At 42.2% G+C, this 20,037-nt stretch overlaps 1 protein-coding gene across 1 annotated transcript in view; it reads left to right on the top strand.

The window, feature by feature from the left end:
• Nucleotides 1-1,965: 1,965 nt before the first annotated feature.
• EPHX4 (epoxide hydrolase 4) overlaps nt 1,966-20,037 on the top strand; it is a 34,261-nt gene continuing 16,189 nt past the window's right edge. The window contains exons 1-3 of the mRNA XM_033915270.1: nt 1,966-2,400; nt 12,939-13,024; nt 17,446-17,603. Coding sequence (XP_033771161.1) covers nt 2,158-2,400; nt 12,939-13,024; nt 17,446-17,603 — 487 coding nt within the window. The 5' untranslated portion in view covers nt 1,966-2,157. The remainder of the gene's footprint in view (nt 2,401-12,938; nt 13,025-17,445; nt 17,604-20,037) is intronic.

The raw sequence follows: 20,037 nt of genomic DNA, 5'->3' as shown, positions 1-20,037 counted from the left end.
CAGCAAACCATAGATAGTTTTTCATAAAGGCATGATATTCTGTAACACAAACATGCATATTTCTCAGATATAGTAACACCATATCAAAGAAGAGTGACAAAGATGATAAAGGAGGAAAGACTAAAGAGATTAGGGCTCTTTAGCTTAGAAAAGAGCTAGCTGAGGGTAAATATGATTAAGTCTACAAAATCCTGAGTAGTATAGAACAGGTACAAGTAAATTGATTTTTTTACAAAGACTAGGGGGACACTCGATGAAGTTATAGGGGCAAACTCGGCTGGATTCTCAAAACTTGCCTGTAAAATCCAGCGAGTCGATGTAGTGGCCCTAGAGGGAGTGATTTTTATTTTATGGGCAATTCTCAGCATAATGGCATGCAAATTAGATGCACTCTATTTGTGCAGAGAAGCCCTGGTAAAGAGTGGGAGGAACTGTGCCTAGCAGTTATTCAGAAGAGCAATCGCTAAGTACAGCTCCTCCCTTCTGTCGTAGCTTCTCTCTCTGCCCTAGTCAACTGAGTAGCAGGTCTCCCTGAGTCCTGCTGGCTCAGCTGATTGACCAGCAGGGACAGCAGCAGAAAGAAATGTTCACCCCACTGACACCTCCCTTTGTCTGCTGCTCCCCTTCCCCCCCCCCCCCACACTACAAGATTAGCAGGAGGGATGCCCACTCCCTCCTGTTGCTGGGGCTCCCAATGCCCCGCACCTTTAAATTGAAGGACAGCAGGACAGCTGCCCATTCTCCCCTGCCCCCCGTAACTTTAAGATGAAGGCCGGAGGAAGGGATGCCTCTAAGTATGTACCCCATAAGAATGGTGTCTAGGTGTTTGTGGAGCATAGTCTCTAGAGCTATACACACTCTTACACCTTCTTCAGAGATGAAGCTGGTCGGGTTCTTTATTGCACTCAGCCATAGGTGCCAACAGATACTCCAATTTAATCTAGGATTTATGGGTTGCACTATACCTAAACAGGTTCAAGGTAAGTTACAATACAATTTGAGGAGATATACAATTTAGTACAGTATAAAATGCTACAGAAGTTACAATACAAATTGAGAAGAGATAAACAAGTATTTTTTTGTAAGAGCGTTGCTACCAGGTAGGAGAGGGTAACTAATAGTCCAAACAACACTACCAATTATCCCTCCCTGGAAACAATGAAGGAGCTTAAGTGTGCTGAACACCCACTTCCATCCACAGTGATTTCAGCCACCCTCAACCATTCTATCACTCAGTTTGTCATGGTGTGATAGACTTTGCCTTCAGAAGAAAATAAGCTCTTTGTACGGCCCCCCCAATATCAGCGGCAGATATGCAAATGAGCTTCTGCAGATTGGATGGGGTCACTAAACTGAATAGGAATCTACGGGCCATTTTATTCTTTAACCCTTGTCCCCTTGGTTCATGTGTTTTATTGGCCTCAATGCAAATATAGAGCAATCGAATAGCATAACATATGGGGCACCTTTTTCTAAGCCACGCTAGCAGTTTAACGCGTGTAATAGCGCGTGCTAGCCTCTAACGCCTCCTTTTGAGCAGGGGATAGTTTTTGGCCAGCGTGGGGGTTAGCGCGTGATGAAAAGTTGCGTGCCTTAATCCCGCCAGCGCGGCTTAGTAAAAGGAGCCCATAGTTACAGAGCACAAAATTCAATACTGCTCATACAATATAAACCAATAAATACCTTTTTAAAAAAACCCAACATTTATAGATATCCACACATGGGCTATTAGTCCTATTCATGATTGTAGCGAAATTGCGAGTAAGATTTATGACTTCCATTGGTAGCCTTTGGCGTGCTGTGCACAAGCTGCCTTCTCCCCGCCCAATCCCTTTACTGTTGAGCTTGCTCCCGCCTCCCGGCAGCGGGCGCTCGTTCTGTGCACTGCACGTGCGGCTACTGGCCGCGCGCCTTCCACACCGTAGAGCTGGCTGGCGACGTCGCGCGCTTATTCTGTAGGAGGCTGCCAGTTTCCATGACTTCGGTGGATGGATGGGACTGTACTGTTCTCTGTGTTTCTCTCTCCTTTCCTCGCCACTACTGGAGTGCTGTTTTCCCTATTCCCAGGAGATGCACGTCTATCTTTTATATTGATCAAATTGCATATAGGAAAAAGGAACAGTGAAAACTGCGCCGCTTGTCTCTTGCAGCCTAGAAATGGCGCAGTTATTTGACGATTTGCAATTGATACTAAGTAGACTGGTGGTGAAAATTCGGGCTTTCGGCTTCTGGGCTTTGGTGTATAGTTATTGCGGGATCTGTGCCTCCGTGGCCGTGCTCAAACTTTTGTGGAGCATAGGAAGGAGGCCAACTCAAGCATTTCAGTGTAAAATCCGAGAGCACCCCCCTGCCTGCTTGAATGACCCGTCCTTGGGCACTCACTGCTACGTAAAAATTAAGGTAAAAAGCCGTAATCGTGTGTCTTTCCGGTGACAGTTTCCCCTGTCAGTAAACAAGAAAGCAGGACTTAACGGAAGTGTAGTAATGCGTATATCTAGGTGATATTTGTTGCAAATTTTCCTGTTCCTTGGGATATATTTTTTCATGTTCAAGTTAATATTGCCGCACTGCGATTGTTATGAGAAAAGCAAAACCATTTAATTAGAGCAGTACACTTCTACTTCTTTAATTTAGTCTCCTATACTAGGAGAGGCTCTGGGATGGTCTGTGTTAATGGCAGCCGTTAAATAAAAACTATTAATGCTATTCGAGTTTTTTTCTCTTGTGTTGACTAGTTATGCTTTAGTAAACGTGCATGCCTCTGCATTTTTCTTGCCAAGCACGTCTCTCCTTTGCAGGTCACCTTCTGCTACTGTGTGTTCAGCCCGACGTCTGTGGAATGATAATTTCACGCTGCTCCTGGCAGGCAGAAGAGCTTATAGTGCTCATAAAGCATTTGGATGGAAACCATGCAGCAATCACAGCAACAAAAACCTTCATAATCTGAGGATTTTCGGGGGGGGGGGAAATGTTCCACCAAGCATCTTTAATAAAGGTTAAGAAGTCTCATTCAGGGTATTACTGTAACTTGTTTTTATCTATAGAATTCAAGAGTGTAATTTTATAACTGGTTGCCTCAAAATGAAGACTAAATAGGCACCTATTTTATAAAGACAACAAGGAGTCTATGGGTTCCTTTTACAAAACTGCTGTAGAAAATGGCCTTAGTGTGCCCTTCTGTCGATTTTTCCTGCATACTATGGCCATTTTCTACACAGCTGGAAAATAGCAGATTTTTTTAAATTAATGGCAATGCACTAATGTTGCCATCAGCACAGGGTCATTATTAAAAATTAGCATATGAGCCCTTACTGTTTACAAAATAGCGGACAGTTAACACATGGCAATGTAGATGCACTGATTAGCGTACAAACGCCCACCCCCAGACATGCCCCCCTCTGCAATAAAGTAAAATGTATTTTTTAGTGTGCAGATTGCTAAATTACCATGGGGCTCCTCAGCACATCCCACAGTAAGCCCCTTTAATCTGCGGTAAGTACACACTAGTGTTTACCATGGCTTTATAGAAGGAGCTCTATGTGTCTTTATAAAACACTAGGGGCAACGTGGCAGAAATTGGGCCTAGACTGAAGCTGCAGCCATATTTTATAGCATTTGCATGTGCTATGCCTAAACTCCACATTCTTGGGGAGTTTATAAAATTGTTCTTACATTAGGAAGACTAAGGGGTCCTTTTACTAAGGCGTGCTAGCCATTTTAGCATGCGCTAAACGCTAACGCATCCGTAGAATGTAATGGACACGTTAGCGTCTAGTGTGTGCTAAAACGGCAAGCGCACCTTAGTAAAAGGACCCATTCAGCAAATTACTTATAATTGGAAGGATTGGAGGAGATTAAATTACAACTTCTGGTGGAATTCTTTATGCCATATCTATAAAATGGAAAGGCTTATTGCATTACAACGGGGATATTTTAAGAAGTTTCAGGATGTGTGGAAACCATTAACAAAGTATTGTAAAGATTAATTTGAAATTGTTTCCCTTATATTTATTAACTTAAGATGTAGGGTGGGGGGGATGGGGAAGGGATAAGATTTTATGAAATGTATCAAGGATTGTTTGTAAGTGATGTATTTATGATTAATGTGAATGAATATATTTAACACTTAATGTAATTTTGAAAATGAATAAAGAATTTAAAAAAATAAAATAAAAGGACCCCTAAGTTTGGTTCCTGCTCTGTCAAGGACTACTGTACAAATCTCATTTCTCCTGTGAGATGTGAGTTGCACTCTTGTGTAGCTTAATAGCATTCAGAGGTGGGATGGGCAACCTCAGTCTTTGAATGCTGCAACCCAGTTGGGTTTTCAGGATTTCCCTAATGAATATACGTGATATCTGTTTGCATACAATGGAAGCAGTGCATGCAAATAGATCTCATGCATATTCATTGGGGAAATCCTGAAAACCCAACTGGGTTGCATCCCTTGAGGACCAAGGTTGCCCACACCTGGCTCAGAGCATGTGGACTGGCTTAAAGTTCTTTGTCTCGGGGGGGGGGGGGGGCTTAATTTTGTAGGTTAAACTTATGGTTGCTTTATTTTTCAGTGAATGGAAACAGTACATTAAAAAATGTCAATTTTTGCATGCAATTGTAATCCTAAAAGATGTTTTTACATATATAATTCATATGCCTGTATGGGAACAGTAGGTCACTTGGGCTCCCCTTGTGTTACCCATGCCAACTTGGTCTGAATAAGGACCACTGGGCACCAACCCTCCCAAGGGCCAGGACACTATCCCCTATATCAGGGATCTCAAATTCCCTCCTTGAGGGCCGCAATCCAGTCGGGTTTTCAGGATTTCCCCAATGAATATGCATTGAAAGCAGTGCGTATACATAGATCTCATGCATATTCATTGGGGGAAATCCTGAAAACCCGACTGGATTGCGGCCCTCAAGGAGGGACTTTGAGACCCCTGCCCTATATGAATGTCAAGCTTTATGTATGTTGACTTGTAACCCATTCTGAGCTCTCTTGAGAAGATGGGCTAGACAACTGTGATATGACTAGAAACTGCCATGAGTAAGGAAAAGTAGCTTGCATTATAGAAGAAAGATGTTAGCAAAATAAACCGATACTTGAAAGAATGGAGATAGACAAGCAGAATAAAAGAAAGAAAAGCAGAATTTATGAAGAGAAATCAGCATTCACAAAAGTGTAATACATCTTAACACTTGAGTACGCATGAGATAGATTTATTGGTATGTACTGCCTTATTGGTATGTAGATCTACCTCATGCATGTTCATTGTGGATACCCTGAGGTCCTGATGGAGCAAGGAGTGCCTCAAGGACTGGGTTGAGAAGTACTGGTTTAGCCCTTCTTTATAAGAAAGGTATTCTGTTTCTTTATCATTTTTGTACCCTCCTCTAAATCTTTTTCAGTCTTTAGGCAATGGGACAACCAGAACTACACACAAGGTGTAGTCAACCCGTAGGCCTATGAATAATCATTAACATCCGGTGACATACCTAGGACTGAGGGCTCCTTTTACAAAGGTGCGCTAGCATTTTTAACGCACGCACCGGATTAGCATGCGCTATAGCGCACGCTACCCGAAAAACTACCGCCTGCTCAAGAGGAGGCGGTAGCGGCTAGTGCATGCGGCATTTTAGCGTGCGCTATTCCACGCGTTAAGGCCCTAACACACCTTTGTAAAAGGAGCCCTGAATGGGCTCTAGTCAGAAAAATTAGATGGCCCTTATAACACCATCAAGCCCATTAAACATGTCCAAAAAACAGTGGCACTTGGATGTTTTAATCTCTAAAACGTCCAAATCACCATTTCCAAAACCTATTTTCTAGATGTTTTTTTATGCTGTCAGTAGTTTGTCTGAATTTCAAGGGGGCATGTATGGGGTGGGACTAGGGTAGGCATATGACCTGGACATTTTGCAGTGATAATCAAACATTTTACAAAACATCCAGAGCATAATTTGGACGTTTGGGGCTAGACTTGTGTTAATAATGAGTAAGTGCCAACAACGTGCTCAAACGGACCAGATGACCATTGGCGGCATGAGGGCATAACCCCCCCCCCCCACACACACACACACACACACACACCATCCCAGTGGTCACTGACCCCCCTCTCCACACCAAAGATGTGAATGAAACAGTATATACTGTTTGACAGCAGCAGTCCTAGTAGAGCAGTAAGTGGTGTCAGGTCAAAAGCGCGCCAGGACAAAGGTGCGCGCAGACAACTGAGCGCAACGTGGAGGCGCGCACCAAAGAAAATGACTTTTAAAGGGCTCCGATGGGGGGTGTGGGAGGGAACCCCCCACTTTATACAGGGATCGCGCTGCGTTCTGGGGGCATTGTGGGGGGCCTGGGGGGTTGTAACCCCCCACATTTTATTGAAAACTTCACTTTTTCCCTAAAAAACAGGGAAACAGTTAAGTTTCCAGTATAATGAGAGCGGTTACAACCCCCCAAACCCCCCCCAATGTCGCCGCAATCTGTATTAAGTAAAGTGGGGGGTTCCCCAACAAAACCCCCCATCGGAGCCCCTAAAAACACTCTTTTTCTTCGGCGCGCGCTTCCATCTTGCGCTCAGTTGTCGGCGCGTGCCTTTGTCTTCCGCGGTTTTGTCTATGAACCCAGCAAGCAGGTGTCTGGAGTAGCCTGGTGGTCAGTGCAGTGAACTCCAGAGAAAGAGACCCAGGCCAATATCCCACTCTAACTACTACACTTGTGGTGGAAAGTATGAGCCCACACCAAAACCCTACTGTACTGACATATAGATGATATCTGTAGGCATAAGAGCTATTGGGGTGAGTTTTGGAGAGCTCCCAATATACTGTAAGGAGGTTATGATGAGATATGTAGGACCCTTTATGTGAAGTTCCCTTCAGGGCCCCCTAGAGTGCCCCACTGCTCTGCTGGGATGTCTATGTGACCAGTCTACTAAAAATGCTAACTCTTCCTACATCCCAGTGGCTTGTTTGAATGTTTTGTTTTTTGAAAATGGTCAAAAGAGACAGACATACTAAGGGCAAACACATCTAGAGAGGTCATTTAAAAAAAAAAAAAGATATTTTCATTTTCAAAAATGGCCATTTTTGGACGCACTTTATAAAATGTCCAAATTTAGACTTAGATGTCATATTAAAAATGGCCCTTCAAATCTGTCAAGGAGATGTCTTCAGAGCTCTAATAGCCAAGCCCTGCAAAAAAACCCACATTCTGGACCTATGTAGAAAACCTGTCATAATAATCAGCACTAACATTAAGAACTCCAGTAGCGACAATCACACTTTTAAAGGCAGCACCCTAGAATACCGATATACTTCCTGCTGTAAAAATAGAACAAGCCAGAATGCTACAGAACCCCAAAACTAGCACAATTATCTCGCTTCTGTCACTCATATACGGACTATGGAAATCGGAACACCTACTGCCCTACTATTTGAAACTACATTGGCTGCCCATAACTGCAAGGTTCAAGTTTAAATTTGGCATCACTGCCTTTAAGATCCTGAGAAGGAATGCCCCTGACTACTTAACAGAGTTGGCCACCCTACTCCAGGGTGACTCTACCACATAATCCACCAGAAATCTTTTCCACTTAAATTCCCAGCATGCAACGTTATAAAACCTAAAAGGCAAACTATCTTAATCATCCATTATCAATTAGCAAAATGATAGAATCAACTACCACTTACACCGTGAATTTGTGTCCAATATCTCAGGTGCAGAAAACTTTTAAAAGCATTTCTGTATCAAGACTGTAAAAGCCCATTTCTAAACTGTCTAGTGCAACTCCTGGGACATAATGATGAGCCAAAGGTGACCTACTGAAACTTAGAACTATGTATTTGTAATTGTGACCTAACTGTATTAATAACTACTGATCTACCTGTACTTGCAACTCTTGAATGTCCATGTCAAATTGTCCATTGTAACTTCCTGGGTAACTGACCCAACCTCTTGTAATGTAATCCGACCTTGAACTGAATAGATAAACGTGGAATAGAAAACCTGATTGACATAACATTTCAAGATTTATAATATTAGCTGCAATAACACCGTGGGCAAGATCACGCTCTGTAATTGTCACCATACCATGCCCTCAACAGTGTTCACTCAACAGTTCTATAACCAAGCTTAGCCTTCCCAACTTAACTTCAGTAGAGTATCTTATTTTACAGAGAACCTCTTGGGTGCACTATACTACCAATATAAAACCAGTATTATCCCCACACCCAGAATGAATGTGTACTGTGGTGTCCCAAAGCACGTAAGTGTCCAGATTAACAGTTATGGGCTTACATATCATCGGGGCCATTCCATTGGATAGCACTGATGCAGCATTGGTGATTCCTATGCCTCCTTGTGTGTCTCCCTTATTGTGGCTCTTGAGCATGGAGCTCATTTTCAAAGCACTAGGACACATAAAGTTCCATAGGTTACTAAGGTAATTTGTGTGTCTAAGTACTTTGAAAATGAGCTTCAAATTTGTCTCTTGCAAAAACTGTCTCTAACATTAAAAAAAGGAGGCACAGCCCATTCATTTAAATATTTTTAGAAGCCATGGGCCTGATATTCAAAATAATCTAAAAAGCCAGGAAAACCAGAGCGATGCCACTTAGGGCTCCTTTTACTAAGCTGCGGTAGCGTTTTTAGCGCGCTATCCCCCGTGCTACGTGGCTAGAACTAACCACAGCTCAATGGTGGGGTTAGCGTCTAGCACGCGGGGCAATGTAGCGCGTGCTAAAACCACTAGCGCAGCTTAGTAAAAGGAGCCCTTAATGTCCATACCTATTGTGAATATATTGGTAGAGGGGATGAGGTTGGGTGTTGGTTAGTCTTGTTGCTTAGAGGTGGGGACCTTTCAACATATGTTATTTGTTTGTTCTTATGTACAGTTGCTTTGGAAATAAATATGGGGAAGAGTTATAGCAGTTTTTAAATTTCATGTTCCACTAACAGACTGGTTGTTCTGCGGTCTGCGGCCTTGGCTGCAGCGTTAAATAAAGCAGAAGCTAAGTTTAGCAATTCAGCAAATTTTGACTTGCTGGAAGAATAGTTCTGAACTTACAGATTGTACCTAGTGGAATGCTGTTTGGCGTGGAAGTATAAGAAAGCAGATGCCGTAAAGCAGAAGCGTTTGCCATGTTTTCTAAAAGTATGGGGTTCGTTGGATTCTTATTGTCAGACCGATGTATAAATTTATAAAACTTGGCTCTTGGTTCCTTGGTGGATGTGGGGATGCTCTGTTATTTTGTGGTTTAAAAGTCAATGAGCATTATTGAACTTAAATGGCCAGGAGAGGCTGTTTAAATTGTCTGTCCAGGACTTAACAAGGCATTTTCAGCAGCATTTAACTGGATAGGGTCGCTGAAATTGCTCAATTAGTGCCTAGCAACCAAGCACAAAGAGAAGTAACTCACCATAGGTACAAACAAAGAAAGGCAAGTATGATGTCCAATCCAACAAACTTCGATTTTATTGTATGAATATAGAACCCAACAAGGATCCTAGTTTCACACACATGTGCCTTCTTCAAGAGACACTAAAAGAACAGGAATATATTAAAAACTGGAACATATAAAATATGACATTAATCAATAAAAAGCTAAATCAGGTATGTTTTCATATATTCATTCAAAAAATAATAAACCATGTATTATTATTAAATGAGTGCTCAGTTTGTGATATCATTCAAACACAGCAGTGTTGTATAACAATGATATTTTATCTTTTCATCATTGCACCCACCTACCTGCCTACCTAATTAATAATTGCTTAAAAGATTTGATATTGATATATTATATGTTAAAATATTGAAATAGCAACTAATAAAAAAAGTAAGTACTTAGCTTCGATTGATGAACATCGATATCAGGATTCAGGTGCAAAAGGTTAAAGAAACTCCTCTATGACCATTGTTGCTGGTTTGAAATCCAAAACAGTTTAGGTGCTCCTGTGACACTAAGTCCCCAAAAGAATGAAGAAAAAAGAAAATCCCTTGTTGAAGTGAAAAATCAAATCCTCCATAATAATCCACACAACCCAATCTACGCCGTTACTTCCTCTTCCTCAACATCGATCGTGTTTCACTAGAAATGCTTCATCAGGAGGAAGACAAATAAATAAGCCTCAGGTCTCGAGGTATCGATGTTCATCAATCGAAGCTAAGTACTTACTTTTTTTATTAGTTGCTATTTCAATATTTTAACATATAATATATCAATATCAAATCTTTTAAGCAACTATTAATTAGGTAGGCAGGTAGATGGGTACAATGATGGAAAGATAAAATATCATTGTTATACAACACTGCTGTGTTTGAATGATATCACAAACTGAGCACTCATTTAATAATAATACATGGTTTATTATTTTTTGAATTTTTAACTTGGTTGATAATTGATTGAATTTTTTTATTTTTGATCATTTTTGGCAAATTCATAATATAATTGATAATTTTTCCCATGCTGATATTTCTTTTTTGAGTTTCATATATTAAGGCCATGGATAACATATAGTAGTTAAATTTACCTGAGATGTATGAGTGTTTCAGAGATATTTATTCTATAGTTTCACATTATGACTTATTATTTTAGACTTCTGTTGTCGATCATTTGGCTTTTATCAAATTTTTTTGAAGTTCTTTGAACATACAATTCACCCTTGTCATTTTTTAGTATTCTTGTCTTAATGTACTCTCATATATTGTTCTTTTATATTTCATTGTTCTTAGCCATGATTTTTCGATTTTGTTTTTTATTGATTAATGTCATATTTTATATGTTCGTTATCTAATACATTCTTTTCTTTTAATGTCTCCTGAGGAAGGCACATTTGTAAACCAATTGGTTCCTAAAGAAAAACTGGCTATTATGGGGACATTCCAGGAGTGGAGATAGCACTTAGACGGTTAAGTGCCAATTTTCAGAACTGTTTTAAGATAATTGCATAAATAGGACCGCATAAAACATAGTCCTATCTTTATGCAGTTCTTCATTGCCGGTTAAGTGCCGAATATCGCACTTATTCAGCTATGTTTTCACTGGCTCTGTATACCCAGAAATTCAATGTTGGAGCTCAGACGTGGCCCAGCTTTGAATTTCCTGGTATAATGCCAACAGAGGTCTGCATAACACTGATCGCCGCCAGCTGGATATCAGGCCCTAAGTCTAAGGGCTCCTTTTATCAAGCCGAGCTAGCGGGGTTAGCGCGCGTGACGTTTAATCACGGGCTAACCCCCACGCTGGCCAAAAAACTACCGCCTAATGCTCAAGGCAGGCATTAGCAGCTAGCACGGCCGGCGGTTTAACGTGCAGTATTACATGCGTTAAACCGCTAGCGCGGCTTGATAAAAGGAGCCCTAAGTGTTACTTGGAAAATTTTAGAAGGTCCTATCTAACAAGAAATTAAAGGAGTTGAAATTCAGCGCAATTTAACTAGCCTGAAATGGCTCCTGGCTAATTAAATCACCTTTTAAGGGCCAACTGGTCATTTTTAGCAGCAGTTAACACTACTGAAAATAATTATTTAGTGCCAAACTGAAAACCAGCTATTTTGGGGGCAGAGTCATTACTTGGCTGATTAAGTGCCAACATTGGGACCTTGTCCCAGGCCAACAGAGGGAGCCTGAGCAGTTGAAAGAAAGAGCTCATCTGCATACCATCCCGGCAAGGACTGCTGAGAGCTCTCTGTTCACCCTGAGGGAACAGTGATGCTGAAAAGGATAGGTCCCAAGCAGAGAACACCAAGAGCTCCTTTGGGAGGAGGAATGCTGGGTTTGGCCTAACTCCTGGTAAGCCCAGTATTGGCCAGTGCTAAATTATGGAGGTCAGTATTCTTTATACCTGGGTATTCAACCCTATGCTGTACCCAAGTACCGGTATTGAATATGAGCAGCTGCTGGAACTGCTGATATTCAGTTAACCAGCTTGCTAGACAGCTATCCAGATACTGGTGCTGAATTTTGAAATTACCCAGATAACTTCCATCTCTGCCTTTATTTTGCCCCAAACCACCCTGGCACTATCTGGATAGTGCCAAGGCAGTCAGTCATGATATTCAGTGGCATATCAGGATAATGCTACTGAATATTAGCAGTTGGGCCTAGTGAAGACTTGATATCCATGTAGCAAGCACAGCTACTCCAGTAATTAGCCTTGAATATTAAGTCTTAAGCCTTCAATTTGTACTTGGAGGCAGTGGAAGGTAAGTGACTTGTTCAAGATCACAATGAGCAGCATCGACATTTGAAGCCTGACTTCCCTGGATCTCAGCCTGCTATTCTAATCATTGGTCTACTTCTTTTAATATTCTCTCTGAGTCTTTTATTGAGTCTCAGGACTTTTTTTGCAGCAGGTAGAAATTCAGAATTGGGAATCCCACGCTAGTTCTTGTCTTCTGCACAGGGGCCTACAAAGGTACAGTCTTGCAGTGTGTAGGATCATTTAAGAGCCTGGAAGAGGCAACAGCAGGCCAGTCCCAATCAAGGCCAGGAAGCAGCGGTGTTAGATAGGTCCGGGACACACAGGGCTGGTGTTGGCGAGTAAAAAATGCACAGATATCTCCCTAGGACTAAAACCAGAAAATTCTAGACTTATTTCTTCTTGTACAATAACTGACTTCTAACACAGTAAATGATGGCAGGTAAAGAATAACACAGCCTATTCAATCTGCCTCAAAAGGCAGCCAGGGTTGTACCTGTGTCTCCTTGCATGTTACCTTTGTCTTTATCTGCCTTCTGTTCCCCTGCTGCAGCTCTGTCTTCAGATAGGTAGCTGCAGAAGACTGAAAATTCTACATTGAATAATATGGGCAGTTGCAGATGCTCTTGGCAAGTCTTACCTGATTAAATCAAAGGATGCAATAACACTCATTGCTTTCTTTTTCAGTATAGCTAAGAAATGCTTTTACTATGACACATTCTTTGTCTCTCTTGCAGGATTCTGGTTTGAGGTTCCATTATGTGGCTTCTGGAGAGAGAGGCAAACCCCTCATGTTGCTGCTGCATGGTTTTCCAGAATTCTGGTAATCTTAAGAGTTTCTTCTGTGCTTTTTAATGATTTATAAGATTTATGCAGCCACAGATCAACTGCACATCTAGTTGATATTCATTGAAAATGTCAGCTTGTCTGTTACAGGAAATGCTACTAAGGTCTGTAGCCAATATTCAGCTGCACCTATCAATCTCTTAGCTCATACGTTATGAAAAAGATGTACAGGTTAGACTACTTAACCATTTCAAGAGCCATTCTATGTTTTCTGGTGGCCAGATGAAAGTATCTTTGTGGTGATTCTTCATGTGTGCTGAAAGAGAAAAATATATATTTTAGGTCTTTGCTTGCCTATGGTTATAAGTTATCAATCCGAGCTGTTTTTAGAGAGAGTAGAACCATGTACACTGGTTCTGTAACATGTTTTGAGAAGCTTTACCATATATACTCGAATATAAACCGATACAAATATAAATTGAGGGAACTTTTTTCCCAAAAAAGGAGGTAAAAAGGTTGACTTGAATATGAACCAAGATTAGAAATTTGGGTATGTGAATGTCGTAAGTAATGCCATAAGTGATCACTGATTTTTCAATTGGGGCTGTTTTGAGTCCAAAAAAGCTGAAGGAGAGCTGACAAATATTTTCCTACTTGGGGCCACGATACCAACCAAAGTTTCTGAACTTCTATCCCCACCAGAACACCTGGCCTCAGGCCTCAGTCACATTTGCAGAAAACAGAAAAACCCTTTTCAAATACAAACCCACAAATTAAAAGTGCTATTGTACACAAATGAAACCCTAATAGGCTAGAAACTGCACACAGTACACCACAAAAAAAGAAAGAAATGCATTTCTTCCTGAATAGTTCAAATTCTAAAAACAGATGTAAATTTTCAAAATTGACTATTTCAATCACTAAATTGAAAATAAAAACATTTTCTTACCTTTGTTATCTGCTAATTTTATTTTTCTGATCATCTTGCTCCCTCTTTGCTCTTCCAAGGCCTCCTTATACATTTGCTATTTCTTTCCTCTCCTGCACATCTTGCATTACATCCATCTTTGGCACTGATTTTCATATTCAGTTTTCTTCCATTTTTCTGCCTCCATCTCAAATCTATCTTTCCAGCTCTTCCCCTCTCCTCCATCCATGTGCACCACCTCATCCCCTTTTCTCCGTCCATGTGCATCATCTCTTCTCTCTCTCCCCCTGTGATGACCTCCATGACGTGCAGCCAGTGGCTACATGTGGAAGATCACTGCATGTGGAAGTTGCCACACATCTGCACCAGTAAATCAGGTGATGACCTCTGATAATGCTGGCCTGTTCATTTGGCAGTGAGCCTTGCTAACATCAACCCAGGTAGAAAGCAAGTGTGGCTATGCTGAAATATTGAATCAAGAACTCAGTTAACCTTGGTTTACAATGAAAGCAGTAAGTGTTAAATAACGCACCGGGATTATAAAATCGGAACTGATGCTGATCACATAAGAAGTCGTTGTCTTTTTTTAAAAATTTGCGCTGGTTCTACAAATGATTGTATGCATGAAACATATGCATAGATTTGGACCCTATAGAATCAGGATATTCTAGTTTTAGTATTACTCCAGTGTACCTCTTTAACTCTTCACCTGTACAAGCAGCACCTCCACCCCGCTGCCCATGCCAGCCTCGCTCTCCATTTGACATCACTTCTTGGTACTGGCCAGCAGCCAGGTGGAGGTGCTGAGCCAAGGAGGTACGGGAAAGAGAGGAGGAGAGGTGCTAATGCCCCCACCAAGACAGTGCCAGGGACAGTCCATTCCTCTTACTTCGCCACTGGAAGGAATAGGGACACAAAGACAGATGTTGGACTCTGCAGGGAGCAGAGTGACACGGGAGATGCTGGACATAAGAATGGAGTATGTAGACAGAAAGAAGATGCTGGACATGAGTAGCAGGAGTAGGAAGATGGGATATGCTGGACTTGGTGGAGGGGTAGTAGGAAGATAAAGGGAAGATGTTAGATGGAGTGAGGATATAAGATGCTGCATAAGGGATTGAAAGAAAGGGAATATGCGTGCTTGGAGGTGGAGGGGAGATAGTGATCATGGAGTAGGGTGATAGAAGGAAGGTGCTGAATTAAAATGAGGTAGAGAGAGAAAGTACTGGAATGGGATGAGGAAGATGGTGGTCTGGCTGGCTTTGGATAAAGGGAAAAAGGAGCTGAGGAAGAAAAAGGATGGGAGGATGCTGGACCTGGAGTTGTAGGGTGAAAGAAAAAATTGGACATAGGGTGAGTAGGAAGACAGATGGGAGCTACTGGACATGGGGTGGGAGCAGTAAGAAGACAAAGAGGGTTCTGGACATTGGAGGAATAGGCAGATGGGGGAGAGAGGAACACAGAGGGATGTTGGCTATGAAAGAGGAGTAGGGTGATGGGGAGAGATCTTGGATGTGGAGAGAGTTGAGGTACTGAAGGAAAGAGGCTGGAGGAGACAAGAGAGGAAATACTGGTCAGAAGGGTGAAAATAAGGTTGTTGTATAGAGGGTGGAAAGAGAGAAAGAAAAGATGCTGGGGGAAAGAGGGGAGAGTTAGCAAAAAAAAAAAAAACAACCCTAGAATAATAGGATGAGGGAGATGGAAAGCTGTAAGTAGAAGCAGATAGAGAACAGAAAAATAAATGGAGAGAAACAGAAAGGAGAAGGTTAAAGTCAGAGATGGATGAAGGAGAGGAATCAAAGAAGGCAGGCAGGAAGGAAGAGAAGTGGCAGATGGACTGGAGACCCTGGAAAGAAAAGAAAAGATAGAGGAAAGCAGAAACTGGAAGCTGGGATAAACATGGATAAAATGGTTAGACAACAAAGGTAGAAAAAATAAATTTATTTTTAATTTCATGAAAAGAAAATGCAGTTCTACAGTAAATTCACACTGCTTTCTTTATATTTTCCAAAATATAGGGTGCTGTTTCTATTTCTCTTTCTTTAGTGTTGCACTGCATGAAGTCTATGACTTCTTGAGGTTTAGGTTTAATTTTTGTCTACATATTTTAAGTTTGTGGTTGCTTATTCTGAACTTGGCAAGGGTCTATCTGTGTTCAGTGTTCGTGGCCAAGGCCAGATACTCTGCATAGAGTTTGTATGATTTGATCTGAAGTAATTCAGCTTCTTCAGTTTCCCTTTAGACATATTTGGTTTTCTAGGTCCTACTGAAATATTTATGAAGTTGAGTTTTCCTGTGTAAGGGCCATGTTGTGAATATGTTAGCTTTGGAATAGGTGCATCACAGATCTTTTTAGTGTGTTCAGTGGTTTACCAGATAACTAATGGGTATAGGGAGGGACAGTTGGCAGTGGTCTTGAGCCCAAAGTAGGTGGTTACCAGATTGTTTTCCTTGCCCTCTCCCATGCTCCCTGTTCAAATGCAAAATATAAATACCTAAGCTGGTGGTGATCTCAAATCCCTGCCAGTTGAAGACCTCTTCCTCTAGCCTGGCAGCCAGAATTCTCCAAGCTCTTATGGGTAGGGCTTCGGGACTTCCAGCAGACATAGCAAGGGAGGTGACTAATTTAGGGTGGGACCCCTGTGTGTTCAGTACAGAAAGAAATGCAAATCTGGTTTTATTTCTCCAATGTTGTAGTACTTGCTAAGTTTAATTTCTTGGGGTTCCCAGTTCAATTTCTATTTGTGATCCTTTGTTCTGTATTTGGTAAAGGTCTGTCTGTGCTTTATATGAAGAAGTAATTTAAAGTTGTTTTATATGTGGTAGTAATGGCAAGTGGGGAGATTGAGGAGGGGGATCAGGGCCCCCTCCTTAATTTCTGCTCTTGGCCCCAGCATGTATAAAACCAGCCTTGGTGTTGTTTATCCAGCCTTTTGTAAACAGTTTTTGTGATTGGTTCTACCACATCAATCAGCTCCAGTGCCACCAGTTTAGTAGGTGCTGTCCACATAAACTTCAGATATATTTGAAATATTCATAAAGTCTCCAAACTGGCTGAAACAACATTAACAATGTCCCCCCTGTCCAAGGATTTCTTGGTTCTTAAAAGCTAGAAACTTCAAACTCTGCTGGTTTAGTTATAAAACAAGAGTCCATGGCCCTCTGTACACATAAAAGGCCTGATGCAACTGATGCAAGGCCTAATGCAATGAAGCAATGTGTAGTTAGCAAGAATGCATATTGTGACTTAGGCCTCAAATTCTGACAAAATGGCTGTCTAGCCTAGGCCCTACAATCAGAATTCCATGTTTGTTCTGGTTAGGTTCAGTATGATACTCCTAAAATAGCTGTCCAGTCCATATCCCCCTTTGCTCTATGTCAGCAGGAGCTTCCATGGCTGCAACATCCATCTTCTCTTTCAGGGCTCCAATATGTTATCTCACTTAATGCATATTTGGTATTCAAAACAATAGGATTTAGAAGTGTGGTAGTGTTGATTTTACTCTTGTGTTGTCCATATGTATGCACAGGTATTCTTGGCGTCACCAGTTACGAGAATTTAAAAGTGAATATCGAGTTGTGGCCCTTGATTTGAGAGGCTATGGAGAAACTGATGCACCTTCTCATTGGGAAAACTACAGTCTCGATTCTCTAATTCTAGACATAAAGGATATTTTGGACACTTTAGGTGGGTTGCCTTTGTTTCATGTCCTGTCCTTCCAGGAGCCTCCAGAACACAAAACTAATTTCCCTACTTATCCTTCAGTCTTCTTGCAGTAAGAGTAAGAAACCCACTCACAAGGCAGTTATTGAAGTGATATGGATTAAGACTTGGGCCCTGATGCACAAAAGATGTCATTGCAAATAAGACAGATTTTAACCAAGTGCTTTTACTTGCAAGGAAACTCTCCTGCCAATGCTCAAAAGGGTTCTCCGTGGCTGCTACCTACTACTACTGTTTATTATTTCTATAGCGCTGAAAAGGCGTACGCAGCGCTGTACGTTTGAACATACAATAGACAGTCCCTGCTCAGAAGAGCTTACAATCTAATTTAGACAGGACATTACAGGGTTGGGGAGATTATGGTAGAGGAAATGATACAGTGGGTATAGGTATCTGACAGCAGTGAGTGGGAGTTAAGAGTTGAAAGCAATTAAAAAAAGCGGGCCTTTAGCTACTGATTGTAGTAGCAGCCACCGACAACCCTATGCAAATGCATCACTAGGAGCTCATTAGTATTTAAATGAGCTCTCCTAGCAACCCTCAAAAGGGAACAGCCCTCCCCCCTTTTAGAGTTGCTAATTTCCGACAGTTCTGGAGCTGCCGGTAGCTGTTGTGGGTATGTTATTCACGTATACATCACATGCACAACAGCTGCGCTCCTGTAAAAAAAAAAAACCCAAACAGAAATCACCCGTTGCCATTCTCCTTACCTCTTAGCTGATTCACAGCTTCCCCCGCCAGCTCCGGAGCCACGATCAGCTGATCGGGGCTCCATCAGAAAGGGAGGCTGCAAATCAACAGATGAGGAGCCCCCACCCGTTTCCCCCTCCCATCAATATCTACCAGCCCTCCCAAAAAAATCCCTAGTGGTCTAGTGGAGTGGGCTGGGCTGGGCCAAGTCTCCCTCAAGAACCCATCCCCCCCCTCAAAGAACACCCAGCTTAAGGAGCGGATCCTCCCTCCCATCTGGTTAGCTGTACCACTCCTGATACCTCCAATCTCACCCTGTACCTTATTATGAAGACCAACAGGGGAAGCTCCATTCAGCTGATTGTAGCTGTGGAGGAAAGGAAAATGGCAGCAAGTATTTTTTTTAAAGGAGGAGGAGCTGTGCTAGCAATTGTTCTTCTGAACAAGTTCCAGGCACAGTTCCTCCCCCTTTTACCGGCGCTGTTCTACATGAATGGCATGGGTATCATTTGCATGCTGTTCAAATCCGTTGGAGACGTCTGAGGCTGAGAATTGTACATTGGGCCCTCGGAAGGCTATTCTCAAATGTGTGAAAGGAGTAATTTCTAGACTGTCCAGATAAGCACAAAGTCTACAAGAGCTTTTCCCACTGATTTTTAAAATAATGGTACACACAAACTTTAATTTTCAAAAGTGACTTAGAACAGGCACCTGCATATGTTTGCACAGTGGCATAGCAAGGTTGAGAGGTGCCCGGGGCTGTGGCGCCCCCTCCCCCGCCTTCTTCTCCACCCCATCCGTGCCTTCCCTGCCCTCTCCTTCCCCCACCTGCGTGCCCCTTCCCCCCACACCTCTTTAAAGTTTGCATCGCAAGCAGCAACCCCAACCTGCTGCTCGTACCAGCGTCGGCTCTTCCTCTGACATCACTTCCTATGCGCGGGTCCAGGAAGTCAGAGGAAGAGCCAGCACTGGTGCGAGCAGCAGGTTGGGGTTGCTGCTCGCACCGCAAACATTAAAGAGGTAAGAAGGAAGGGAAGGTGTGTGCATGGTAGAAGAGGGGGGGGGAAGGAGGACAGGTGCCAGAGTCCCCACCAAGATGGCGCCCAGGGCGGACTGCCCCTCCCCTCCCCTACTGCGCCACTGTGTTTACAATTACTAAGCACTGTGCTTGGTTTTCAAAACTAAAGGGTTTGCATGCATTTTCAAACTCAAAATCTGCATGCAGTTAGCCTGTGCATGGATGGTGGGCAGTTTTCAGAAAACCTATTTACATGGTTAAAGCACTGGTTTACCTATGGAAATGGCTTATATATTTGCCCTCTGGGTACAAAGGGCTCCTTTTACTAAGGTGCGCTGGCGTTTATAGCGCACGCACGAAATTACCGTGCACTAAACCGCGCGGTATGCTTCTAGAATAAAGCCAGCTCAATGCATTAAGGCCCTAACACACTTTAGTAAAAGGAGCCCAAAGTATCACCTACCTCTTGCTTGTTGATTCTTATATCCTGCACAGGTTTTTGACAGATAGTTTAATTTCTCATAGCTTTTGGAAGGAAGGTACTTGAACTGAAAAAAAAAAATGCAAATAGAAACTGTAGAAAGCAGTGTGGGTCTTTTATTTTATTTATTTCTTCCATTTGTGTGACATTTCTTCCATTTGGCGACATTACAGAGGAAGTGGTTAGAAGAGGGTAGGGAGGGCAATGGA

The sequence above is a fragment of the Geotrypetes seraphini genome, chromosome 12, assembly GCF_902459505.1.
Source record: "Geotrypetes seraphini chromosome 12, aGeoSer1.1, whole genome shotgun sequence".
Lineage (NCBI taxonomy): Eukaryota > Metazoa > Chordata > Amphibia > Gymnophiona > Dermophiidae > Geotrypetes > Geotrypetes seraphini.
This window is presented reverse-complemented; position numbering and strand designations above follow the sequence as displayed.